Raw genomic sequence first — 27581 nt, 5'->3', positions numbered from 1 at the left:
CCGGAAGCGCCTGCCGCCCCCGCCGGCCGGAAGTGACGCGCGGGCCTGCGCCGTGCGCCCGGGGCGGGAGGTCGGCGCCCGCCTGCCCGCGGCCTTCCGCGTCGCCGTGGGGCTCGCCCGGCGGCCGCTGCGGGATGGAGCTGCTGGGCGGCGGTGGCCGAGGCCCGTGCGCGGACCCACAGGGCACCTTCGTGCTGGGCAACCTGGCGGAGGTGGTGGAGCGCGTCCTCACCTTCCTGCCCGCCAAGGCGCTGCTGCGGGCGGCCGGGTGAGAGGCGCGGAGGCGGGACGCTGACTTCGGGACGTGCCGCGGGCTCCCCTGGCTGGCGGGGCGGGCGGGCCCCGGGGCGGCGTCCCCACCGCGAGGTACGCCCGCCGTGCCCCTCCGGCTGCCGCGGGGTCCGGGGGGCGCGGGCGCGGGCGGGGCCGCGGGCTCACGGCCTGTGCGTTTGCGCCCCCAGCGTGTGCCGCCTGTGGAGGGAGTGTGCCCGCCGGGTGCTGCGGCTGCAGCGCGGCGTGACCTGGGTCTCCGCGGGGCTGGCGGGCGCGGGCCGCCGGCAGGACCACTGCTTGGTGCGCGCGCTGGCGGAGGAGCTCGAGGCAAGTGCGGGCCGCGGGGGCGGCGGGGCCGGGAGGGCGGGCGGGGTCCTCTGTCGTCCCTACTGTGTCGCCCTATTCCTGTAACTCGGGGAACGTTTTCTCGTGACGTGAGGAGTGTCCGTGACGAGGGCTCTCGCGCTGGCCGTTCCGTGTGCGCAGGTCTTAGGATCACGACTGTGCAGGACCTTCCCGTTGCCCGACCCGAGTCCTGTGGTCACTGCTCGCAGGGGGGCCGCCGGGTTTTCCTCCGCCGTAGCGTCCAGGACGTGGCCCAGAGATCCCGGCAGCAGGCGCCGTCCTCCTTCCTCCCGCGTCTCCGGCCTGCAGCCCCCAAAGCCGGGCAGGACCCGGGGGCTCGGGGCGTGAGCGGGGGGCGCGGCCCGGGGCGGCCGCCTTGACCAGGGGGCCCTGAGGCCGAGTTTCCGTGTGCCCCGGTGCTCGGGCAGGCTCTGCGGGCCTCGTCACGGTGCGGGGAGTCAGGAAATACTTAAAAAAAATTTTTTTTTTTTAAGATTTTATTTACTCATTCACGAGACACACGGAGAGAGACATAGAGGCAGAGACACAGGCAGAGAGAGAAGCAGGCTCCACGCAGGGATCCCGACGTGAGACTCGATCCCAGGACCCGGGGGTCACGCCCTGGGCGAAGGTGGCGCTAACCGCTGGGCCCCCCCGGGCTGCCCGAGTCAGGAAATTCTTTTTTAAATTTCTTTTTAAATAAATTTTTATTTATTTATGATAGAGAGAGAGAGGCAGAGGGAGAAGCAGGCTCCATGCACCGGGAGCCCGACGTGGGACTCGATCCCGGGTCTCCAGGATCGCGCCCTGGGCCAAAGGCAGGCGCCAAACCGCTGCGCCACCCAGGGATCCCCCGAGTCAGGAAATTCTTACCGACACATTTCTACCATCCATTCCTCAGAGTCCGTTCAGATGCTGCCAGTTGTCCCGGTAATGTTCCCCGTAACAGAATAATTCAGATTACAGTCTTACCTTGTTTTTGTTATTTCTTTTGAAAAAAATTCTTTTTAATGATCATATTTATTCATGAGACACGGGGGGGGGGGGGCAGGCTCCATGCAGGGAGCCCGATTGGGACTCCACCCTGCGACTCCAGGATCACACCTGGAGCCAAGGCAGACGCCTAACTGCTGAGCCATCCAGCCATCACCCTTTTAAAAAAATTTTAAGATTTTGTTTATCTGAGAGGGCGAGCGTGCATGTGCATGCCTGGGAGAGGGACAAGCAGACTCGGCACTGAGTGCAGAGCCTGGCACTGGCTTGCATCCCAGCACCGAGATCATGACCTCGGCAAAAATCAAGATTTGGAGGCTTCACCAAGCCATCTAGGCGCCCCTGTCATTTCTTTAATTTTTGAGGTGGAACAGTTTCTCAAGCTTTCCTTGACTTTCACAGCTTTGACAACTATGTGAATTACAGGCCAGTTATTTTGTAGAGCTTGTTTCTTAGATTCAGATTAGGTATCTGGCAGGAATATCACAGAGGTGATGCCGTGCTCTTCTAGCTTCATCCTGTCAGGTAGCATATGACTTCCATTTCTGTCCCATTACTGGAGGTACTACCTCTGATAATTTGATTCAGATGGTCTGTGTCTGCCAGATGGCCCTCCTGTAAAATTATTCTTTTCCACTGTAATTAGGAAGTAATTTCTGAGGAGATACTTTGAAACTATGGAAATACCTTGTTTCAATTTATTAATTGATTTATTTCTGTATAGACTCTTAAGTCTCTTATTTTATTCAATGGAATATGATCTCTAACTACCAGTATTTATTTTGGCATCCAAATTGTCCCCAGTTTGACTAGACTGAGCCCCTTCAGCTGGTTTCAGGGTCTTTGAGAGATGAGTCCATCACCTTTGAGCACCTCCTTGCTTTCTGGCAGAAGATGCTCAAAGTTCATTTTATGTTTTGTCTGCTTTAATCCTGGAATCAGTCATTTCTTTAAAGAGCTTTGGTTCCTTTTAGTGGAAAATGGTATTTAAAAGCCAAGATCTGGAATCCCTGGGTGGCGCAGCGGTTTAGCGCCTGCCTTTGGCCCAGGGCGTGATCCTGGAGACCCGGGATCAAATCCCACGTCGGGCTCCCGGTGCATGGAGCCTGCTTCTCCCTCTGCCTGTGTCTCTGCCTCTCTCTCTCTCTCTCTCTCTCTGTCTCTCTCTGTGTGACTATCATAAATAAATAAAAATTAAAAAAAAATAAATTAAAAAAAAAGCCAAGATCTGGCCAACTCAAGGCAGTTGAAGGGTTTGCTGCTCCAGAGCCCACTGGACAGAGATAAGGAATATATACGTATGTATGTGTTTGTGTATGCATACATACGTGTACACACGCACACAAACCTCATCCATACACACACATTTACAAGTACATTTTTATATATATGGAAAGTCAGGAGTTTGCAACAAGCACATCCCATTTCAGTCCAACATAAGATTCTTCCCAATTTTCTTTTCTCTTAGGTATTTTTTGTACTTTTCCTTTTAGAAATCTGGCGCTCGGCATTCTTAATATGTCTAAATATTAGACAAATGCCCGACAGGTAACCAGTCTTCTGTTTCCTTCTTCTCGTGTGGATTTTCTCCTTACTCTGGTCTTTAGGATTCAGATCCAAAGCGGCCGGTATCCACAGGCAGGCTTGCAGTAAACTTTTCTTTGCACTTTGGCTCAAATCCTGCCCAGTGTATTTCTAGAGGTTGTCACTTGGAGAAATTCGAAATGCAAACACTTCCATAAAGATGTTTGCAGCATCATTTATTTTAAGGGAAATTGAAAACAACTTACAGTGTAGAAATAAAGCCACTTACTGATGACCTGTAAGATACAGTAGTGACAAGAAAAAATGTTCATGTCGTAAGAAAGCAGGTTATGAAATTAGTATAATCTGAGTTATTAAAAACAAAAGGAAGACTAGAAAAGAAGCTAATATGTCAGCAGAGGTTTCCTTTTGGTGTACAATTGTGTGATTTTATTTTTAATGTTTTAAATTTGCTTTTTTTTCCTCTAAGTTTTACCACAGCAGGTATTATTTTTATATAGCTTTAAAAGTTTATACAATATAATGGCTGTTATAGCTGGACAGATTTAGGTTTGAACCCATCTTTGGTGCATACTAGCTGCCAGTCTCTCAGAAAGTTACCTAATCTCTCTGAGCTTCAAGTTCTATCTCCATAAAATGAAAAGACAATGAGAATTTTCCTCATACCCTGAAAGAGTTGTTCTAACGGTTAAATAACGGAAGATGATGCATACAAATACATTAACTGCAGTACCAGGGATAATATTTTCAGTAAATGAAATTATTCTCTATTATCAGTGTCATCATTAAAATTCATACAGTAATGCCCTTAAAGAAGTTTATTCAGTGCAGTAAATGCTAGCGTGGTTAGACACAAACATGTAACCTTGTCCAAATCATGCTGTTTCCTTTGTGTTTGCCGCATTACTTAGTGGACATGGTACTATTTTAGCCATAAAGATAATTTAACTTTTATTAGATTTTAAAGTCCACTAAAATTTTTATAAAATATCTTGTCATTTTGGAACTTCTTTGAATGGTGGAGTAAGGATGTAGTTGTCTCACATTGTGCTTTAAGAACATTTCCTGTTGAGGACTGTCACTGTTACTGCTTCTAATGAGAATTAGGAAGGAAGACTAAGCAAGTGCTTTTCATTGGGTACCAGGAGAGAGAGAATCATAAACCTTCAAGACTATACCTTCTATCTCATTACTCCCTGTACCAGATGACTCCAAAGTTAGGCAGATAATGAAGTTGGTAACCGCATAGAGAGCAATAAGGCCATGGCACACCAGGGCGTACTTGCCTGCATTTAGCCCGGTCCAAGTGTTGTTAGAATGTCTAGTTTTTTGAAAGAATCTGGAGGCCCACGTTTTCTGTAAATATTTTATGGAATTTTAAATAATTGGTAACCAGGTTATATTCTTTGAAAATGCTGTGCGGACCAAGGGCAATATATCCATAGGTTATCAGCCTTGGAGCCATCACAAGGTCATCATTCTGTCTCAGTATCTTTTTTGAGTTTGTCTATACGAAATCTACTCTGAAACATCATAACATTCCCCAAAATTACAGTGGAGTAACATTTTTTTTTTAATAACATTGAGGCTTTGCTATATGTGAGTACTTCATTCTGTTCTGACAGTTAAGTCTTTGAAAATAACCAGTTCAGAAAAAAAAGTATGTTCATCCTTTTGTTTAATTCAACCACTTTGTCACTTGTCTGTACTGTGACATTTAGTGGGAAACAGGAGTCTGAAGAAGCCCAGCTCGTGAGTGCAGGTGAGGCACGAGTATGAATGACTGGGATTTGAGGACTGGGGTCCTGAAGGAGTCTCAGAGAAGGTTTTGTAACAGAGGTGGCACTTTGAGTGGTCTCTTGAGGGAAACAATCCTAAATTAAGTACAAAGTGAAAAGAGCTGCAGGAGAATCCCCGAACGGCAGTGTGTGTGTGTGAGAATTATAGGAAGCAGAAAGGTCCCTGGAGGGAACCAGACGGTAAGGTGGAAGTGAAGGTCTGGGATATTGATTTGGTAGGCAGTGGAAGGAGTGGTACAGGGTGTATACCTTCCCTTTGTTGCTGAGGTGTTTCTGTGACTGTAATGCCTATTCAAACAGAGCAAAAGTGGCAACTTTTGCTGGCACTTAATGTTTTTGTTTAAGAGTTTAAATTATGAAAATGAACTTGTTGAGTCAGGCTGGAATGAGTTTGACCTGAGAAGAAATAACAGATGCTCAAATGAATGGCCTGAAAAGGTAAGAGCATGAGTGGAAAATGAATGGGAAGTGGTTGGAGTCAGAATGCTAACATTGACCTGAAGGGGAGGGTACGCCAACAGCAGTTTGGACCAGGGCAGAACTTTAAGGAACCAGGAGAGCACTCATGGATTCATGTGATCTAATTCCTTTTTTTGTTTTTGTTTTGTTTTGTTTTTGTTAGCAGAATGTTCACATCTTACCACAGACAGTTCTTTATATGGCTGATTCAGAAACGTTCATTAGTCTGGAAGAGTGTCGTGGCCACAAGAGAGGTAAATACTGAAAGAGAAAAGGGTTGGGGGTTTTTTGTTCCTTATATACCTCTGGAGTTAAGTACTATCCTAGTCTTGAGAGTTACAGACTTGGTGAGGCTCTCGGCCTTCTCCCTATGGCAGATGTGAATACATTGTCTTTGAAACTTGAAGACCCCCTTCTGCTTCAGACTGATTTCTGAACTTTGGAGTACAATTAAAACGTTCTTTTGAAAGATGTTTTTCTCATTTTGAAACAATTTAATCCTCCAGCCACTTTTTCTTACTAAACAGGATGTTTATCTTTGGCTATTAAAACCTTTTATTTTGTGATGGGGACCCGTTCAGGGACACCAAAATTACACTGTGCCTTCCTGACTCTGTTAAGAGAAGTACACCGAGTGTCCCAAGCTGGGCACACGGAGGCCCAGAGCTCGACCTGGGTAATCACTGTCTAATTTGAATCCAGGTGACTTGTTTATGCAATGAAAAAGTCATGCTGTAATATCAGCTAAACAGAGAGGTACCAAAAATAAAAAAATAAACTGAGAGATACAATAGCAAGGTAAAATGTAGCTGCTGTTGCTAGATTTAACATCATTGGGGCATAAGTAGTATATGAACCAAGCAAGAAAGGCAAATGGTGGTGCTGAGGGTCAGATTTATAATTTAATAAAACAGGCCCCAAATGGGAAAATGTTTTCATCAAAGTTGTTAGTCCTTTTTTTTTTTTTTTTCTTTAAAGTAGGCTCCACAGCCAGCATGGAGCCCAACATAGGGCTTGAACTCATGACCCTGAGATCCAGACCTGAACTGGTATCAGGAGTTGAGTGCCTACCCCTTCACCACCCAGGCACCCCCATTGACTTTCTCATAAAGCAGTGGTATAAACGACTTAAACTTTATTCCGTGTTTGCTGTTTTCCCCCCCACACCATCACAATTGACCTCAAATGAATAATGTAATAATTTTGCTACTGTATTATTACAGCAAGGAAAAGAACTACTATGGAAGCAGCATTTGCCCTTGAGAAGCTATTCCCAAAACAATGCCACATCCTTGGGATTGTGACCCCAGGAATTGTAGGTGAGAGAAAATACCAATTTGATGATTTCCTGCCTTGCATTACTGAGGGATCCTGTAGATTAGCAAATTACTTGTAGCCTAAAAGCACATTTATATTTTTGGCCATCCAGAATGCCATAAAGTTAGTCGTATTTACCATGGTATTATATTTGACTTCTGTTAGTGTTCTTTAGGTTATTGTGGCTAGTAGTCTCAGGGCTGTCTGTGTAAACTAAATGTGATGCATATCTTTCTAGGGGAGCCATTCGTGAGAGAAAAAAGCTCACATTCTCCCTCTCTCCAAATTAGAAAGCTTTAAGTGAGCATTCTCACTTTTGTCAATTCAACCAGTATCATTTCTGGTAGGCAGGAGAGTGTTAGGGCTAGGAATAGAAGCCACAGTAGATCTTCCTAGAAATCTCTCTTTCTCTGCTGGGACACCATGGTTTGAAGTTTATAGCGTGAAATTATACCCTTTCCCAAGTTCACTAGTGAATTTTTACCGTTTTTTATTATTCTTGATTCTTTTCCATAGCCCACGGGGGAGAGGCACAGTATTGAAGAAGTCACGGTACAGTGATTCAGGTGCCTGGAATAGAATCCCAACTGTACTTAGTATATGTGTGACTTTGGGCAAGTTACCTAACCTCATAGGACTTCAGTTTCCCCATATATGAAATGGAGATGATTGATAATACCTCTTTGGAGGGTTATGAAGATGAAATGAGTTAGCGCAAGTAGAGTAGAGATGTGCAGGAATCAGTGAGCACATGTTAGTTCTTACAACTTTCTTTTTTTCACTCTGTAGTACTCCATAATTGACTTTCGACCTAAATTTAAGTCTTATATAGTGAGGTAGAAGGATTTCAAGTGTTCACAAATGAATAAGGGTAAATACTGGTTGATAGAAACTATTTCATCTCTCCCTCTCGTTATCTGCTCTCCACCCCCTGCTATGACATCCACCTATTACCACACATTTCATTTCTCATTGGATTAAAAAAAGGATATCAGAAACCATGCTTTTCTTTTACGTTTGAATCTTCCTTAAATGAGTGATCTAGATTTTGCCATTACTAGTTATTAGCAAATGCTTACATAGAATAGTCGCTTCCTCATTTTCTTTGGCCTCCCCACCTCATCCACTGTGGCTTTTTGAAAGCACAATCACATTTCTCCTCTAAAATTTCAGGTGGGAGGGTGGACTTGGGGAGGACCCCGTTGTGAGGGCAGGAGGTCTACCTTAAGCCTGCCTTACGGGCTCCCCTTACGCTGAAGGAGTTTTAACGTTACCTATTCCGAGTTTGCATATGATCTTGACATCAGGAGGAGGTGCCATTGCAGTTCCATCACGTTTCCCTGGACACACTGATTTGGGTTCCCTGGGAGCCAGGTGCTTTCTGTGAGGCAGTCCCATGTATATCCCAACAAAACTTCTGCCAAGACATTTGGTTGGATTTCTTTTTCTTAAGCCACAGTTTAGTGATCATTTCTAAAGCAGCCATTGGCTACTGGCCTATCTTCCCTCTTTAGGTTCAGAAAGCTTCAGGTTTGAGAAAATTTTTTCATTCCTCTAAGCGTAGAGGTCATTTTCTTTCTTTTAAGGTGAACTTTACTTACAGTGACCTGTACAATTTTAAGTGTACAATTTAATGAGTTTTGACAAATATATACCCTTATGTAACCTTACACACCAGTCAAGATAGAGAATATTTCTGTCATCTCAGGAAGTCCCTACGTGCCCTATTCCAGTCAATCTGCCTATAAAGGAAATCCCAGTTCTGATTTCTGCAACCATAGATTAATTTTCCTATTGTATGTCATACAAATGGAACCATATAGTATATACTCCTTTTTATGTCTTGGCTTTTTCTCTCTGTAAAAATATTTTTAACAACATAATATTTTTGAGATTTCTTTATGTTACTGTGTTTATCAGTAATTCATTTAAAAATTATTGAGTGTAATTCTGTTACATAAATAGACGATGTTTCCACTCTATGGCAATTTGGATTGTTTCACATTCCTGGCTATTATGGATGATGCTCTCGTGAACATTTTTCTTTTAAGATTTTATGTATTTGAGAGAGAGAGCACACACGAGAGCACAGCAGGGGGAGGGGAGGGGCAGGGAAACAACAGACTCCCCACTGAGTGAGGAGCCTGACATGGGGCTGGAATCCAGGACCCTGAGCCAAAATCAGGAATTAGCCGCTTAACTGACTAAGCCACCCAGGCGCCCCAGGTTGTGAACATTTCTATGTAAGTCTTGTAGCCATGGGTTTGTTCTTGGGCAGTTACCAAGAGGTGGGATTGCTGGGTCTTGGGGTTGGTATATGTTTATAAGAAACTGCCAAACCATTTTCCAGAGCCATTTTATACTCCTCAGCACTGAATGAGGGTTTCAGTTGCTCACTGTTCCATATCCTTGCTAACACTTAGTGTCTTCAAAGGAGTCTTTTCATTTTAGCCATCATAGTGGGTATGAGGTGGCTTCTTGTAGTGGTTTTAATTTGAATTACTCCAATGATTTTAATTGTGTTGGCATGTTTTCATATATTTTTTGGCTATTTGTCGGTTTTGTGACATTTCCGAGTCTTTTATTCTTTTTTTATTGGATTTTTATTTTTGAGTTGAAATTATTTATATATTCTAATATAAGACCTTTTACAGGTATAGGTATTGTAAATCTTCTCTCCCAGCCTATTGCTCTCTTTCTTTCTGTTAACAGTGTCTTTGATGATCAGTGAACTTTTATTTTGGTGAAATCCAGTTTATGTTTTTCTTTTTATGGTGAATGTTTTTTAAATCCTCTCCAAGAGGGGGATCCCTGGGTGGCTCAGCGGTTTGGCGCCTGCCTTTGGCCCAGGGTGTGATCCTGGAGTCCCGGGATCGAGTTCAGCATCGGGCTCCCAGCATGGAGCCTGCTTGCTTCTCCCTCTGCCTGTGTTTCTGCCTCTCTCTCTATGTCTTATCATGAATAAATAAATAAAATCTTAAAAAAAAAATCCTCTCCAAGAAATGTTGGCCTATCTCAAAGTCACAGAGGTATTCTCTTATGTTTTCTATTAGCTATTCTATTTAGCTCTTATATTCAGTTCTGTGACCTAACTTGAATTAATTTTTTATATATGGTGTGAGATAGGGGTTCAAGGTTAATTTTTTTTTCATACATTCATCCTATAATTTCATCACTCTTTGTTAAAGGTTTTTTTTTTTCCTCTAATTGCTTTGGCACCTTTGTTAAAAATAATGACTGCATGTTTATAGGTCTTTCTGGATTTAATTCCATTCCATTGATCTATTTGCCTATCCTTTTTTAAAAAATTTATTTATTTGAGAGAGAGAAGACATGAGAGAGAGAGCACAGGTAGGGCAAGGGGTAGAGAGAGAAGCAGAGTCCCTGCCGAGCAGGGAACCCAATCTCCTTTTGTGCAATATTTAAATCTCTTTTGAATGTCTTCTCAGCTGGACTACTAAAGCACTTTCTCAGTAATCTTCAGTCTTTGTTCTTACTTCTCTTGAGAATATTATCTGCAGAATAGTTTAGCTCCACATATGAATCACATTACCATTCTTCTGTGGGACTTGATCTTCTGTGGGATCATGCACTGGGCTGAAGGCAGACACTTAACCAGCTGAGCCGCCCGTGCAGGCACCCTGTATTTGTCTATCCTTGAGTCAGTGCCATACTACTGTAGGTCTTGATCCTCTTTTTAAAGATTGATTAGTGTAAGTTTTGATGTTTTTTTAAATCATTTTGGCTATCTAGGTCATTTGCATTTCCACATATATTTTAGAATCAGCCTGTCCATTTCCTTTGTGTGTGTGTAAAAGTACTTTGCGTATATATAGCTCTGTGTGTGTATATGTACATCTATATACGTACTTTATATAATTGTCAATATTTTTAGGATAATTTTTAAAAGTAGAATTGCTGTGAAGATGTATTTACTACCCCCCAACCTCTTATTTAGAAAAACTTCAAATCTTCCAAGTTGAAGAATGACAGGATAGTACAGTAAACATCCATATTCCTTTCATCTAGATTCACCATTTTAAAAAATTTTGCAATGGTTGCTTTTTTTTCTGCTTGTTTGTAAAACATTTCTTAACCATTTCAAAGTAAATTGCAGACAGCATGACACTACCCCTAAAATTTCAAAACTGAGAAACTTGTACTCAGCTTTTAACTTGTTGATTATCTTGGTTACCCAAAGTGTAGTTATCTAAGTGAGGCAAGATAGGTATCTAAGTGGGGCATGAAGTGTTACCAAATTTCAGCTTTATTAAATCTGTTCATAAAACTGTTTAACTTTTTTCCTAGTGACTCCAATGGGATCAGGTAACAATCGACCTCAGGAAATAGAAATTGGAGAGTCTGGCTTTGCTCTGTTATTCCCTCAAATTGAAGGAATAAAAATACAACCCTTTCATTTTATTAAGGACCCAAAGAATTTAACACTAGAAAGACATCAACTCACTGAAGTAGGTAAGTCACTGTTATTTACCATTAGTTGCCCAATTTGTTGATTGATTTTGTTCCTTTGAGAGTCTAAATTAAATACACATTACTAGAGATGTGGGTAATTCAAATTAGTGATTCACGGAGGCTACCGCAGTACACTCTTGGTAAAATTTACTTATTTTTAAGTGTTTACTTACTTTTGATGGACTGTGCAATTTTCTTTTTATTTCTTAAAAGATTTTAATATGCTTTTTAAGTTATTTTACTTATGTTAAAGCCTGAGAGAACCAGAGATGAAAAATTTTCCAAAAATACTCTTGATAATAAATGTCTTTGTATTTAATTCTTAATCTTGAAGCACTTCTTTCTCTTTGAATATTTAATCATTTGACCTATTTTTATTTTCTGAAAAGTTTTTTAAAGCATTTTCTTAGACCAATAAAAGGCATTTATTGGGAAAAAAATTTTAGAAGCTAGAGGTTAGTTCTATGTCGATTAATTTAAATGGGAAAAAGTATAGTGAACTTGTTAAGTTTTAGAAAAGCTGTAAATGAAGGTAGAATTTGTCAAACAAGTATTTACTAGGATATGTCAGAGTAGATAGGTCATAAGGTGATTTTGAAGAGGTAAAGGGTTGACTTAATTTCCAGGATCTGATGAGAAATTTTAATTTAATATAGTAAGCAACAGAGGAGTTACTCAAGCAGAACAGTGTTAAGGCTTTTTGCCTATACCTACAAATGAACTTATTGGCATTAACTCATTAAAATCTGTTGGCATAGAAGATACTCAGTGGTGACCTGTTTATGCATCAATCAGCCAGTCTGTAGAGCTAAGCCTCTGTTATTTGAAATGGCACCAAATCCAGTGGGAATAAAAAATTATGTAGCAGTGAAGGAAAAATTTGTGATTGGTTTACTGATGAGAAAAAAAGGAGTCTACACATTGAGACTGACTTGGACAGCTGTCCTTTACAATGTAAAAGAAAGATGTAAAGTGGTTGATGGCGATGGAAGGAGGAGGCATTGGCTGCGAAGATCAGCAGCTGGCAGCAGCAGGCCTCAGTAACATAGAAGAGAGTTGTCAGGTACAGGTATAGGTACAGGTAAAGCCTTCGAGGTTTCAATAGCCAGTGTGTGGGGTTGGGCTGGATACTCTAGCTAGTAAGGACACAGGCTTGTAGCTGACCTAGTTCTGCTACTTTCTAGCTTTCTAGTTCAGGACAAGTTTCTTAACTTTTCTAAGCCTCGGTTTCCCATCTGTAAAGTGGGAAAACGAACTTCCAGAGTTGTAATGATTAGATGAAGTGGCTTATGTAAAGCACTTAGCAAAATACATTGCTGTGTAGATGGTAGGCCAGTGTTGGCCTCTGTACCTTAGGCAGGCTTTGCAGTGGGTCACAGTGATGCATCTGCAGTGTGGCCTTGGGGTGTGTGGAGGAATAGTCTAGCGGGAGCTCAGGAAAAGGACATTCCGGGAAAGGGCAGCGAAGGTCTTGGATATTCGAGTTACATGCTATTTCTAATCCTCATGAGAGCCTTGCCAGGTAGCAATTGTCACAGGGTGTTGTTGGTGAGGAAACTAAACTCTGGCAAGAGTAGAGAGCAAAGGCTCTTAGACTACATGGTACATAAACAGAACACCAGAGTTATCATAAAGCTGCCTGAAATCAAGGATGCCAGATGGAGTCTAAGGAAAACTTCAGATTGGGCCTTTTAAATGGATCTAATATTAGCTACAAAGGCAGAAAGAATTTTAGGAGGAAATGTGACTGTGTAGCCAAACCAGAGAGACTTTGTCATATTATAATGAGATTTGTTGGAGTTAACAGTGCTCAGCAAACCAGAACTCTCTTAGATTGGTGGCTAAAAGTTTGTGGGTCTCAAAGTCAAGAAGGAGTTGAGGTCAGAGTTGTTGGTTTGAGAGCCATTTGCATATATATGTCTTGGCAGTCTGTCTGTGAAGAGTGTCCAGGACAGCTTAGTACAGACTTTGGAAAATACTCCAGCAGCGAATTTACAACAAGGAAGGAAGAAGAGAGAGAGTTTGATGCTGATGAGAGGATGGGTATGTTCACTGGGTTCATGATAATAGAAATTCTATGTTAATTTCATTCAGCATTATTAAAAGGTCCCATAGGGCTAGAAAACTAATTGAATGCCAATTCTGTCTCAGTGCTACTCCAGGAAGGGTGTGACAGGTACATACATAATTACAACCCAAATAGAAAGTGAGCTGTGCCTCTGTAGAAGATCTGGAAAGGTTGCTGTAAGGATCACCAGTGGGAGGGAGAGTAAGGAGGCTTCGTGGGCCACGTAGCATTTAAAGCTTTGAAGGATGAGAAACATGAAAGGTAAGAGTGGTAACAGGATAGGCTAGATGATTAGCAGAAACATAGGCACAGAGCCAGGTAATGAGAGCATGTAGGGAAAGTAGTAAACAGTTTACTTTTGCAGACAAAGGATGGGGCACAGTGAGGCCTGGCTAGAGAGCATAGTTAGTAAATGGCAACTGTTAACCAGAAATCTTCACCTAGTTGCGATTGTGACCCTTGGAAGATAGTGGAAGCAGGGAGACTAGTTCGGAGGCTCCTGCAAGAGTCTAGACAAGCACTGTAAGGCAGGGAAAGACCACCTACAAGTCTGTGCCAAGTCTGCCTCCCACATTTCTGTAAATAAAGTTTTACTAGAACCCAGGCATTTGTTTATGTATCACCTATGGCTGCTTTTGCACTCCAATGGCAGAATTAAACATAAAACTGAGAGTATATGGCTGGCAAAACCTAATTAACTATCTGGCCCTTTAGAGAAAAAGTCCTCCAACCCCTGTGGGATACTACCATGAATGGGGTGCTTTCCAGTGTTAGAGAACACAGAAGAGTTGCCCCAGTGCTTAGGCACCGTGATGAGAAGACCTGTGAAGGGCAACAGAAAGCATTGAAGTGGCTCAGTTCTCCATGAAATTGGAAGTGCCTCTTGAAGACGGGGACCTTGCGTTTGAGAATTGTAGTTCTTCCTGACCTTGTGTAGAGAGGATGTCATTGTCTGGCCCAGCATCATAGTATATATAATTTTATACACACATTCTTTCTCTTACTCTTTTTGAATTTACAAAAATGGCACATTTTAAAAATGAGGGACAGGTTTTCCTGAGGTCTGTGTGGTATCCTGTATTAAAAATAGTCTCTGGGATGAAAAAAAAATATGTGGATGAGCACTTAATTTTTGAGAAGGGCAGAAACACCTTACCAAAGTTTCAGAAAAAGCCATTGTTTGTTCTTTTAGGAACTGTTTGCATGCATGCCATATGCTAGGTGCTGTATGTGTGGGACTCTAGAAATACATGGTGAAGTTCCTGCCTTCTGGAGCTTCCAGCCTAGCAGAACAAACTGACTGCTTCCTTCAAGTACCATGGATGTGAAATATGTGCCAAGTAGAAGCACAGAGGTGCTAGGAAACCTGTAACCACAGTACTTAAAATCTGTTGTGGGGTTTTGGGAAAGTGACGTGGACAGGGCCCTAAGAAGAAGCAACCTAGCTTGCGGAAGGGTCCTCAGATGTGGATAGTGAGGAGCATCATTGGAGTCTTTACCTTCTTTCTCGGTTACTGACAAAAATAGAGCAAGGTAGCCTAAGATCAAGGACAGGAAATAGAAAGGGCCTGATAATGCACCTTCATAGAAGTTGAAATGCTGTGGATTCAGTGCTTATTTGTGAAACATGAAGAATCTGGTGTGTCTGGAGTAGTGAGGACAAGCTGTCGGGGAGAGTGTGATGTGAGGTGAAGCTGCAGGGGCACGTCATGCCCATAAAACACGGTAAGAAATTTAAGGGAAGTGGGAAGCCAGGAGTCTAAACAGGAGTGACATAATCAGATCGGTCTTTTGACATAGACCCATTCTGGGTACTCTCTTCTGTTCCACTGATCGATGTGTCTGTTTTTGTGCCAGGACCACACTGTCTTGATGATCACAGCTTTGTAGTACAGCTTGAAATCCATCACAGTCACAACTTGTGATGCCCCTGGCTCTGGTTTTCTTTTTCAATATTCCCCTGGCTATTCAGGGTCTTTTCTGATTCCACACAAATCTTAAGATCATTTGTTCCAACTCTCTGAAGAAACTCCATGATATTTTGATAGGGATTGCACTGAACGTGTAAATTGCCCTGGGTAGCATTGACATTGTCGCAGTATTAACTCTTCCAATCCATGAGCATGGAATATTTTTCCATCTCTTTGTGTCTTCCTCCATTTCTTTCAGAAGTGTTCTATAGTTTTTAGGGTATAGATCCTTTACCTCTCTGGTTAGGTTTATTCCTAGCTATCTTATGCTTTTGGGTGCAATTGTAAATGGGATTGACTCCTTAATCTCTCTTTCTTCAGTCTCATTGTTAGTGTATAGATATGCCACTGACTTCTGGGCATTGATTTTGTATCCTGCCACACTGCCGAATTGCTGTATGAGTTCTAGCAATCTTGGGATGGAGTCTTTGGGTTTTCTATGTACAGTATCATGTCATCTGTGAAGAGGGAGAGTTTGACTTCTTCTTTGCCAATGTGAATGCCTTTTATTTCTTTTTGTTGCCTGATTGCTGAGGCTCGGACTTCTAGGACTATGTTGAATAGCGGTGGTGAGAGTGGACATCCCTGTCGTGTTCCTCATCTTAGGGGAAGGGCTCCCACTGCTTCCCCATTGAGAATGATATTTGCTGTGGGCTTTTCGTAGATGGCTTTTAAGATGCTGAGGAATGTTCCCTCTATCCCTACACTCTGAAGAGTTTTAATCAGGAATGGGTGCTGTGTTTTGTCAAATGTTTTCTCTACATCAATTGAGAGGATCATATGGTTCTTGTTTTTTCTCTTATTGATATGCTCTATCATGTTGGTGGTTTTGCAAGTGTTGAACCAGCCTTGCATCCTGGGGATAAATCCCACTTGGTCATGGTGAATAATCCTCTTAAGGTCCTGTTGGATCCTATTGGTTAGTATCTTGTTGAGAATTTTTGCACCGGTGTTCATCAGGGATATTGGTCTTTAATTCTCCTTTTGCGGGGATTCTTTGTCTGGTTTTGGGATCAAGGTAATGCTGGCCTCATATAACGAGTTTGGAAGTACTCTGTCCCTTTCTATCTTTCAGAACAACTTTAGTAAAATAGGTATCATTTCTTCTTTGAATGTTTGATAGAATTCCCCTGGGAAGTCATCTGGGCCTGGACTTTTGTGTCTTGGGAGGTTTTTGATGACTGGTTCAATTTCCTCCCTGGTTATTGGCCTGTTTAGGTTTTCTATTTCTTCCTGTTCCAGTTTTGGTCACTTGTGGTTTTCCAGCAATGCATTCATTTCTTCCAGATTGCCTGATTTGTTGGCATATAGTTGCTCATGATATGTTTTTAAAATTGTTTATGTTTCCTTAGTATTGATTGTGATCTCTTTAGTTCATGATTTTATTAATTTGAGTCTTTTTCTTTTTAATAAGGCTTGCATAGGGGTTTATCTATCCTATTAATTCTTTCAAAGAACCAGCTCCTGGTTTTGTTGCTCTGTTCTACAGTCCTTCTGGTCTCTATTTCATTGAGTGTTGCTCGAATCTTTATTATCTCTCTTCTGCTAGGTGTAGGCTTTATTTGCTGTTCTTTCTCCATTTCTTTTAGGTATGAAGTTAGCTTGTGTATTTTAGATTTTTCCAGTTTTTTGAGGGAAGCTTGTATTGTGAGATATTTTCCTCTTAGGACTGCTTTTACTGTATCCCAAAGATTTTTTTTTTAATAAAATAATTTTTATTGGTGTTCAATTTACCAACATACAGAATAACACCCAGTGCTCATCCCGTCAAGTGTCCCCACAGTGCCCGTCACCCACTCACCCCCACCCCCCGCCCTCCTCCCCTTCCACCACCCCCAGTTCGTTTCCCAGAGTTAGGAGTCTTTATGTTCTGTCTCCCTTTCTGATATTTCCCACACATTTCTTCTCCCTTCCCCTATATTCCCTTTCACTATTATTTATATTCCCCAAATGAATGAGAACATATAATGTTTGTCCTTCTCCAGTTGACTTACTTCACTCAGCATAATACCCTCCAGTTCTATCCACTTTGAAGCAAATGGTGGGTATTTGTTGTTTCTAATGGCTGAGTAATATTCCATTGTATACATAAACCATATCTTCTTTATCCATTCATCTTTCGATGGACACCAAGGCTCCTTCCACAGTTTGGCTATTGTGGACATTGCTGTTATAAACATCGGGGTGCAGGTGTCCCGGCGTTTCATTGCATCTGAATCTTTGGGGTAAATCCCCAACAGTGCAATTGCTGGGTCGTAGGGCAGGTCTATTTTGAACTCTTTGAGGAACCTCCACACAGTTTTCCAGAGTGGCTGCACCAGTTCACATTTACTGTATCCCAAAGATTTTGAATGGTTGTTTTGATTTTCATTAATTTCCATGTATCCTTTTAATTTTTCTCTAATTTCCTGGATGACCAATTCCTTTTTTAGTAGGATGCTCTTTAACTTCCACATGTTTGGGTTTCTTCCAAATTTCTTCCTGTGATTGATTGAGGTCTAGTTTCAAAGCATTGTGATCTGAAAATATGCAGGGGACAATCCCAGTCTTTTGGCATCAGTTGAGACCTGATTTTTGACCCAGTAAGTGGTCTATTCTGGAGAAAGTTCATGTGAACTTGAGAAGAATGTGTATTCAGTGGAGTTTGGATGGAAAGTTCTGTATATATCTGTACAATCTGTTTGGTCCAGTGTATATCATTCAAGGCCCTTGTTTCTTTGGTGATGTTCTGCTTAGAAGATTCGTGATTGGCAGAGAGTGCCATGTTGAAGTCTTCTACTATTAGTGTATTATTATATAAGCATGTCTTTACTTTGGTTAATTGATAGACTTGGCAGCTCCCACATTAGGGGCATAAATATTCATGATTGTTAGGTCTTCTTGTTGGATAGACCCTTTAAGTATGATTTAGTGTCCCTCTCCATTTCTTACTACAGTCTTTGGGATAAACTCTATCTGCTATGAAGATTGCTACCCCAGCTTTCTTTTGAGGACCATTTGAATGGTAAATGGTTCTCCACCCCTTCATTTTCAGGCTGAAGGTGTCCTTAGGTCTAAAATGAGATAGATTAGGTAGGTAGGTAGGTAGGTAGATATAGATTTTATGTGTGTATATATATATATATATATATATTTTTTTTTTTTAATATATAAAATGAGTCTCTTGTAGACAGCAAATAGATGGGTCTTGCTTTTTTATCTAGTCTGATTCCCAGTGTCTTTTGATGGGATCATTAAGCCCATTCACGTTCAGAGTAACTGTTGAAAGATAATGAGTTTAGTGTCATCGTATTACCTATTCAGTCCCTGTTTTTGTGGATTGTTTCTCTGGGCTCCCTGTTTCTTTTACAGGGTCCCCCTTAATATTTTTTGCAGAACCAATTTGGTGGTCACATATTCTTTCAGTTTATGTCTCTCCTGGAAGGTCTTTATCTCTCCTTCTATTCTGAGACAGCCTTGCTGGATAAAGTATTCTTGGTTGCATGGTTTTCTCATTTAGTACCCTCAGTAGATCATGCCGGCCCTTTCTGGCCTGCGAGGTCTCTATGGAAAGGTCTGATATGTCTCCCCATATAATTTAAGACTCTCTTGTCTCAAGCTGCTTTAAGAATTTTTTATCTTTGGAATTTGCAAGTTTCACTATTAAATGTCGAGGTGTTGAACGGTTTTTATTGATTTGGGGGGGGGGTCCTCTCTATCTCCTGGATCTGAATGCCTGTTTCCCTCTCCAAATTTGGGAAGTTCTCAGCTATGATTTGTTCGAATATAATTTGTGGTCCTCTCTCTCTCTCTCTGAGTCTCTTCTGGAATCTCAATTAGATGTATATTCTTCTTCTCAAGCTATCATTTATTTCCCTAAGCCTTTCCTTGTGGGCTCTTTATTGTTTTTCTTTTTTCCTCAGCTTCATTCCTTTCCATCAGCTTGTCTTCTATGTCACTCACTCTTTCTTCCACCTCATTAACCCTAACATCCAGTTTGGATTCATCTCATTTAATCTGTTTTTAATTTCGGCCTGAGTAGATCTCAATTCTGCAGTAAGGAAGTCTCTAGCATCCTGTATGCTTTTTTGCAGGGCCACCAGTATATCTATAATTATACTTCTGAACTGAATTTCTGACATATTTAAATCCAAATTCTGTAACTCTTTGGCAAAGAGTTTCCAGTTATTTCTTTTGTAGTGAATTCTTCCTTCTGGTCATTTTGTCCAGTGCAGAGTGACTGTATGTGTGGGCTGAGTCAAAAATATCAACCACGACGTAAGTAAAATGTACCCTTGGTGATTCCAGAGAGGTCAGAGACCAGAAAATAAAAGAAAAAGAACAGAACAAAATAAAAGGACCACTGAAGTAGAAAACAAATTTTAAAACAAATTTGTAAAAGTAAAAAGCCAAAAACCAACAACAAGAAAAAAAAAGAAAAAAAAGTCAAGAAAAAGAGAATAAACGGGGGTGGAGGGATAGTGGTGGTGAGGAAGTGGTAGTGGAGAGAATGTGGTCTCCCTGTGGGGTCCTAGAGGGTGATCCTCTTGGTTCTGAATGTATTATGTTCTGTATGTTAGAAGGTGCTCAATCCCAAATTTATATAAACTGGCAGTACTTAGATAAAGCCCCAATATTGAACACACAAATATAAACAAGATAAAAGAGGGGGGCAGAGTGAGAAGGAAGAGAGAATATAATCTCACAGGATGAACCAGCATGGTGTTCCACTTTGTTCTGGGTGTATGTCCGTTGTGTTTTAGAAGGTACTAGCTTCCACCAATGTAAAACAAAATGAAACAATAAAAACAACAAAAAACAAATACCCATATCTCATATATCTCCAAAATTAAATTGAATTCGTTGAAGGGAATCCAGAAGTGAAAAGTACATCTAAGAGATGTAATTGTAGAATTATGAAAGTCAAAAAGGAAAAAATTTTAAAATGAAGATTTGGTAAAATATTGTAGTTAAGGTGGGAAAAGGGAAATTGTTATTCTGATTTAAAAACAAGTGTAACAGAAAGAGAAAATTCAACAAAAAAAGGGACCCTCTAGTTCTATATACTATTTTCCCTCAGTCCTGGAGCTTTCTAGCCCTGCTTGTTCAGTAAACTTGCTCTTCTCCTCTTCCAGGGGAGAGTCTGCTGTGCTGATTCTCAGGTGTGTGTACCTGAGCAGAGATGCTCCACCCTCTGCTGGGTGCTGGGCTCAGTGGGAGCTGTTTACCCCATGGGGCCTTTGTTCTCTGGCGGCCCCACCTCTCCACAGGCACAAAGTGAAACAAGGAGGAACACCAATGGCCACAGCCAGATCTCCAGCTCTAGAGTCGAGCTCCCCACGAGTAACTAACCACAGCTCCCAGTCCTCCCTGGCCTAGATGCTCCAGGGGCTGGAACAGGTGTGCTGATCTGCACAGCTCGGGGGCACCCAGCGGCAGGAGAGTCCTCACTGTCCTGTGCCCTCCCCGCTTCCACCTGATATGGGGGGAATGGAGCATCACTGGCTTTGTCCACTTGGGGGCCCTGGTGTCCAGGGCCTGGTGCCGCTGGACCCACGCTCCCAGGGACCGCCTCTCCCGAAGGGAACAGAGTGGATTACAGCCACCTCCATCTGTTACCAGGCTCTATTGTAAAGGCTGCCCCAGAGCCGCCCGCCTAACCAACTGGCTTCTCCCCAATGCCCTGAGGGCTGTGGCCCTCCAGCCTTTTACTCACCACGGTTTGCCTTGAGCTTTCCCGGGGGCGGGGGGGGGGGGGTGGTGGGGGGCCTCCTCTTACAGTGACTCCGGGAATCTTGAGGCTTCACTGCCCCTCCTGCCATTCTGCCCTATTTCCCTGCTGAGCTCTTTTCTGTCAGGAAGAACTCAGGTGCAGATTTTTAAAGTTCCTGCTTCTCCAGGGCTGGGCTCATGCCCCAGAGGCTTCGCAGATCTGCTTTAGCCCTGCTAGTCACGGTTCCCCTCCCCAACTTGATGTTTTATTTTTTTCACCATCCTATCTTGGTAAAAGCAAAAACTAAAGTTATCTAGGTAAGTTTGTGGGGCTGAGTTGAGGACCCCTACTCTTCGATCATCTTGCCCCTCCCTCCTATTAGCCTCATTTTAAAGAGAGATTTTCTTTGAAGTATATTTTCTGTGTGCATTTAGATTCAACCACTTTGAAACAAATCATAAGACATTTGTCTTGAGAGTGGCTTCTCTAAAAAGAAGAGAAATCTGAACATGCAGTCCTAAAGTTTTTCCAAGCTTTCCCGGCCTGTCTTTGGAGTATTTCTTCATATTTTTGCTTTCCTGAATCTGACATGGGACTTGGTGTCTAGAGTACTCAGAGTACTCAGATGAAAATGTTAGTAGACAATTGTGAAAGAGAGTCTAGAGCTTAGAAAACATTAGGGAAGATAGATATTTAGAAGCTTTAGGTTTCTGAAACATAAAAATCTGAGTGGAGATGTGGGTTTTAATCTAGACCCTACCATGTAACTCTCTGGGCTTGTCACTTTTCTGGGATTAGCAGTCCTTACTTGTAAGACTAGACAGTTGATCCCTCTTCCAACTTTAAAAAGTATTTTAGAAGAGGAAAAACATTTTTTCCAAATGTGCTGCTCTGGTCTTTGTGGGGGAAAAAAGACCTTTTAGTAGGTTTTAGGATATATGGTATGAAAGTCTTGGATTTCTAGAATAATATCCTTTTCACCCTCCGTATCATTGTATAGAAAATTAAAAATAGAGCAGAGGCAGTTTCCCTTGATAAGTCATTACTTGCTCTCGCATGATTTATTTCTTGTTAGTAATCAGTGATCCCCTGCCCCACCCCCACCACAGTTTGCTTAAATGAGCCTTATTTCTGATGACTGGCACCTTAGGTCTGTCAAGAAGGAAGTCATGTGGCTGACTCAGTGGAAACAGGAGTGTGGGTTAGGTGTTGGATTTTTTTTTTCCTGTCCAATTATGAGTTTGATAATGCCAGAAATTTTGAAATTGATAATCTTAAGTCCCAGAGGTTCAGGTGAAAGCAGGGGAGTTTGTAGGGAAGTGCCTGTCTCCTGTTGGGCTATACCACCCCCTAATGGAAACTGCTTTTTGTTGATATGCTACAGAATAGAACACTTTTTCCTGTTTTGGAAAGAGTTTAAAATCCGTCTTCACTCCCACCCCCTTTCCTGGAAAACGTAGATTGGGCCTGTATGTATTTTCATGATGTACTGGTTTCCTGAGACTGCTATAACAAACCCAGAGGCTTAGAACAGCAGAACTGTATTCCATCACTGCCCCAGAGGCCAGAGTCTGAAATCCAGGTGTCTAGTGGGATGCACCCCCTCTGGAAGCTCCAGGGTGGATCTCTTCTGTGTCCCCCACCCTCTGGTGGCTGTTGATAGTCCTTACGGTTGCATCACTCCACTTTCTGCCTCTGTGGTCACATTGTCTCCTCTGTGTCTGTGTTTCTTCTAAGCACATTTGGCCTAGTATTTATGGACCCTGCCTGGATAATAACAGATGATATCATCTCAAGATCCAAAGGCAGCCCACCTGGCTCAGTGGTTTGGCGCCTGCCTTCGGCCCAGGGTGTGGTCCTGGGGTCCTGGGATCGAGTCTCACATCGGGCTCCCTGCATGGAGCCTGCTTCTCCCTCTGCCTGTGTCTCTGCCTCTCTCTGTGTCTCTCATGAATAAATAAATAAAATCTTAAAAAAAAAAATTCCCTAAACACATTTGCAAAGGCCTTTTTTCCCCACGTCAGTTCACATTCATCCGTTCCAGAGGTTTGATGTGGATACATTTTGGGGGGGACCACCATTGGACACTACAGGTGGTTGGTGCCTTGTCTGTCCATTTTCTCTGGATCTTTAAATTATCACTGCTGCTAACTGTTCTGTGTAAACCAGCGTTCCCTTTTATTCCAGGTGTGTCCTGTATGGAGACAGCTTCTATCAAGATCCACCACAGGTGCTGCTCAGTTACATAGCAGCTTCCTTATTTGTGTTGAGTGTGGGTTGTATTATTTTCAAATAGCCATTTCATTTTTTTAATGGGGAAAATTAATGCCAGCAAACATGTTAAACAGTGTTAGATTTTGTAAAAAAAAAAAAAAAAAAAAAAACCAAAACAAAATGGGAAACTGGACAGCATCACTAAACTGCATATAAGTAGAAGTGCAAGTAATTAGCAGAAACATTGCATTTTGCAAAAATGTAGAAGATTGTAATAAAAATACTAATATTCCTCTTGGAAAGCTATCTTTAATTGTTGCTCTTCTTTTCTCTGCAGGCCTTCTAGATAACCCTGAGCTTCGTGTGGTCTTGGTATTTGGCTATAATTGCTGTAAGGTGGGAGCCAATAATTATCTGCAGCGAGTTGTCAGCGCTTTCAGTGATATGAACGTCATATTGGCTGGAGGCCAGGTGGATAACCTGGCATCACTGACTTCTGACAAGTAGGTCTCCTGTGCTTCCAGTTTCTCCTATGCATGACCACAAGTGTTCTCAGGTTTTTCTTACCTAGGCTTTTTAAAATACATGTTTACAGAACTGCTAAGCTAATAGTTCACTCTGTTTTGCAATACTCAACATAATTCTGCTTACTGTTAGGGAGTGAAATTTTTATGTTTTCTTTTAATAACTTATTTTAGTTGAATTCATCCTCTCTTCTAGGTTGATTTTCAGCATTGTCTACTGGAGTCTCCCTAACAGCTCTGAACCCTGTACAACCATAGTGATCACTTCCTCTGTAGTTCTGTTTCCTCCTCTAAAGGAAACACATGGTTACACAGTGAATCCTCATGGTAAAACTTCTTAGAACCTCCGGTATGCTGAGTTCTATGGAAATTCTCTGGAGAGGGAATAACATTACCTGTGACAGTTCTCAAATCTGTCTTCCTCACCAGAGAGGAAGAGGTGAAGAATGCAAGTGCACTGAATTCTAAGCAGTAGAATCACCTAATTCTCAGTGATTACCTGTGGATTATTTCTCCTCAGACCTGATCTTCTGTGCGTCTTTGCTTTTACCTCTAAATTGTATGTCAGCGCAGTGATGATTTAGTACCTCATTTACCTTTTAAATGCCAATCTCACTCAGACCAGGCATACAACATCTGGGATGCGAGCCTGTTAGCATGGTCAGTTGACTGTATCGCATTTTCTTTCTTTTTCTTTTTTTTTTTTTTTTAAGATTTATTTATTTATGATAGAGAGAAAGAGGCAGAGGGAGGGAGAAGCAGGCTCCATGCCGGGAGCCCGACGCGGGACTCGATCCCGATCCCGGGGCTCCAGGATCATGCCCTGGGCCAAAGGCAGGCGCCAAACCGCTGAGCCACCCAGAGATCCCTGTATATCATTTTCTTTCTGTACCTATTGTGGGAAATAAGCCTCAAGAATCGTTACATTAATTTTAATGTGGTCTTCGTACTGTGTCAGTGGGTAAAAGAAGCCATTGAGTAAATCAAAGCTCCGTTTTGACAGTGGCCAGATATACCACCTTGCCAAAAAAAAAAAAAAAAAAAGGATAAATAATTCTTTGAGACAAGATACTGACAATACACATTGCGATTGTATGTCAAAGAGGAAACATAGTAAGTTTAAGGGGGCAGTGGAGGACTTGAGAAGGTGGATTTTGCTCCTCAGTAAAGGGTTTTGCTACTAAGTTAGCCTTACTGTCTTAATCATTTAAGCTTTTAGAATTAAGTATCTTGTTAGCCAAGTAATCTTGCCCTTTCATCAACTCACATGTTGGTAAACATGATAGAAATATAAGGTATTTGTTTTTCTCCTATAGGTGTTCACTATATTATGCTCTATAACTTTGATACTTTATATTTTCTTTAGTAAGGATGAAATACTTCATTTTTTAAAAGAGCAAATATAAGCAAAACATGTTTTTATCTTTAGATTAAGCTGAATTCTAGGCTGAAAGTAATAAATAAGACCCAGCAATAGAATCTTGTTTCTTTATGGACCAGATAATGTTAAGCTAAAACTTCTGGAGTTACAGGTTCCTAATAAGATTATTGTTCATGATTGAATATCTAATATATCTTTTTTTAGAATGTGACAGCCAAGGTAAGGGGGAGAAAGATACCAAACGTGTAAATAATACTAGAAAGCTTTATTTAGTAGATATCATGTATATGTATAAAATTTTTAAGATTCCTTCTAAGAAAGTGAAAAAGGTTAAGGATATTTTATATCTTTCTAAAAACCCATGATGGTTTTCAGAAATCTTTGTGGAGATACATTTGCCCCTCAAATTTGTGACTGAAAAAACAGTTGTTTACTTCCTCATAGATCTGCTTCCTTGCCTTCTTTTAAGTGTTTTCATAGTTTAATTTTTAATCCCTATTATACTGCTCTTAGCTAAAGGTAAGCCTCGGGCTAGATGGAGGCTGTTAAAGACAGCAGCTCCTGGCCAGTGAATCACTTTTCTTTTACCTTTTAAAGTTTATATTTTATTTCATGATGTATCACCACATTTTTCTAATTTGATTTCCAGACAGCCTCTGGATATTGACGCCACTGGTGTGGTTGGACTGTCATTTAGTGGACACCGAATCCAGAGTGCCACGGTGCTCCTCAACGAGGATGTCAATGACGAGAAGACCGTTGAGGCTGCGATGCAGCGCCTCAAAGCTGCCAACATTCCAGAACGGAATACCATTGGCTTCATGTTTGCATGTGTTGGCAGGGGTTTTCAATATTATAGAGCCAAGGGGAATGTTGAGGCTGATGCATTCAGAAAGTTTTTTCCTAGTGTTCCTTTATTTGGCTTCTTTGGAAATGGAGAAATTGGATGCGATCGCATAGTCACTGGGAACTTTGTATTGAAGAAATGTAATGAGGTAAAGGATGATGATCTATTTCACAGCTACACAACAATAATGGTACTGATTCATCTTGGGTCATCTAAATAAAGCCGCCTGTAAAGTGGCTTTCACAATATATGACTTCCGGCTCTGCCTTTCCTAGAAAATGGAAACAGATGTATATTTCAAAAAAGAAACAAAACAAGAACAACTTTATATGTGTATCAGTTTTGTAGCTTTGAATCTCTATAAAGATTATATTAGGGGTGGTTTTTAATAAGTTTGGTGAAGGACAGCTTTGTATATAACATACCACAAACAGATTTGGGAGCTTTTGCATCATGCACAATCCTAACCGACGATGGCTGTATTGTACCAGATTATGTAGCTGCTGTGTAATGTGACTTTATAGTCTTCCTAAAGCATAGGAAGATTGAGAGAGGATTCATCAGTAGGATGAAGATGTAAGACATTCCATGACTACCTCTGCATTGTTAGATCTTTTAGTAAAATCATGAAGACCTTTTTTTCTCCCTTACTGAAGGAGAAAAATACATGGATAGCTTGAGAAATCTTTCTCTGCTTTACGGTTTTGCCTATTTTTTCAGAAGCTGTAACAAATTGCTGACTTTTTACTTATTTGATAAAAATTAAATAACTATTTTTGTTCTAGTGCCCTGAAGTTGCTTAGTCAAATAATTGCCAAGACTAATCAATATTTTATTACTTTATAAGGAAAAAATTTTCCTTTTCCCTCAGTGAAGAAATTCTAAGAGAAAATCCTTTTCTTCACCTAGTTCTATATAGCTGACAATTACATCACCTTATTTTGGTTTTATACCAATAAAACCTACCTTGGAAACTCACTCAGACAGTGTTTTTTGTATATCATTGCTTTTGGTGAGTGAATGATGGAAGTAAATAATACTTTAGAAATGAAAACCCAAAAAAAAAAAAAAGAAATGAAAACCCAGAATAGTAATTGTCAGCTAGTAAGTCTTGCCATGTTCCCCGCAGAATGATTTTTAAACTTGTATTTCTAGTTATGCTAATACCTAAAGGAGCTATGTTGAGAGAACACCAATTTTCCCCACTGACCTTCTTCACATAGTGCTAGAACCTTGGATTTTCAGCCAGGCATGTGCCTCCCATAGCAAAGACTGCAGTTCCTATTGTCCCTTGCCATTGACTGTTGTGCCAGTGACATGACATGTAAAAAATGGTGTGGCCAGTTTTTAGCTCTTCCCTGTGCTTGATGCTTGGGAGTGGATCTGGCAGTGAGACATCTTGAACTCTTCAGAAGAGACGATGCCCTTGGGGGACAGAACCATGTCCGGGGTTGCCGTACAATTTTGTTGAAGGGCTACCATATGCGGCTTGGATTGTCTCTCTCCAGGCTGTCTTACAAGATCAGAATCAACATGAGTCTTGCCTCAGCCACTGTTTTTTTCCAGCTCTTATAACAGGTGTTTATAATAGCATAGTCTACCTAATACAGTATGATATGACTAATGTATGGCACTTTTGTAATGGTCAGTGGTTCTAACAGAACAGTAGAAAACCTACAAG

General features: G+C 41.5%; 1 protein-coding gene across 1 annotated transcript; it reads left to right on the top strand.

The window, feature by feature from the left end:
• Nucleotides 1-52: 52 nt before the first annotated feature.
• Nucleotides 53-26878, top strand: FBXO22 (F-box protein 22). Its single transcript, XM_025472074.3, has 7 exons — nucleotides 53-268; nucleotides 462-600; nucleotides 5581-5668; nucleotides 6638-6733; nucleotides 11040-11204; nucleotides 23486-23651; nucleotides 25703-26878. The coding sequence occupies exons 1-7, from the start codon at nucleotides 135-137 to the stop codon at nucleotides 26118-26120; spliced, it is 1206 nt and encodes a 401-aa protein (XP_025327859.1). The 5' UTR covers nucleotides 53-134; the 3' UTR covers nucleotides 26121-26878.
• The last annotated feature ends 703 nt before the right edge of the window (nucleotides 26879-27581 follow it).

This window comes from Canis lupus, chromosome 30 (assembly GCF_003254725.2).
Source record: "Canis lupus dingo isolate Sandy chromosome 30, ASM325472v2, whole genome shotgun sequence".
NCBI classification, from domain to species: Eukaryota; Metazoa; Chordata; class Mammalia; order Carnivora; family Canidae; genus Canis; species Canis lupus.
Note: the sequence above shows the minus strand (reverse complement) of the source record. Positions and strands in the feature narration are given on the sequence as shown.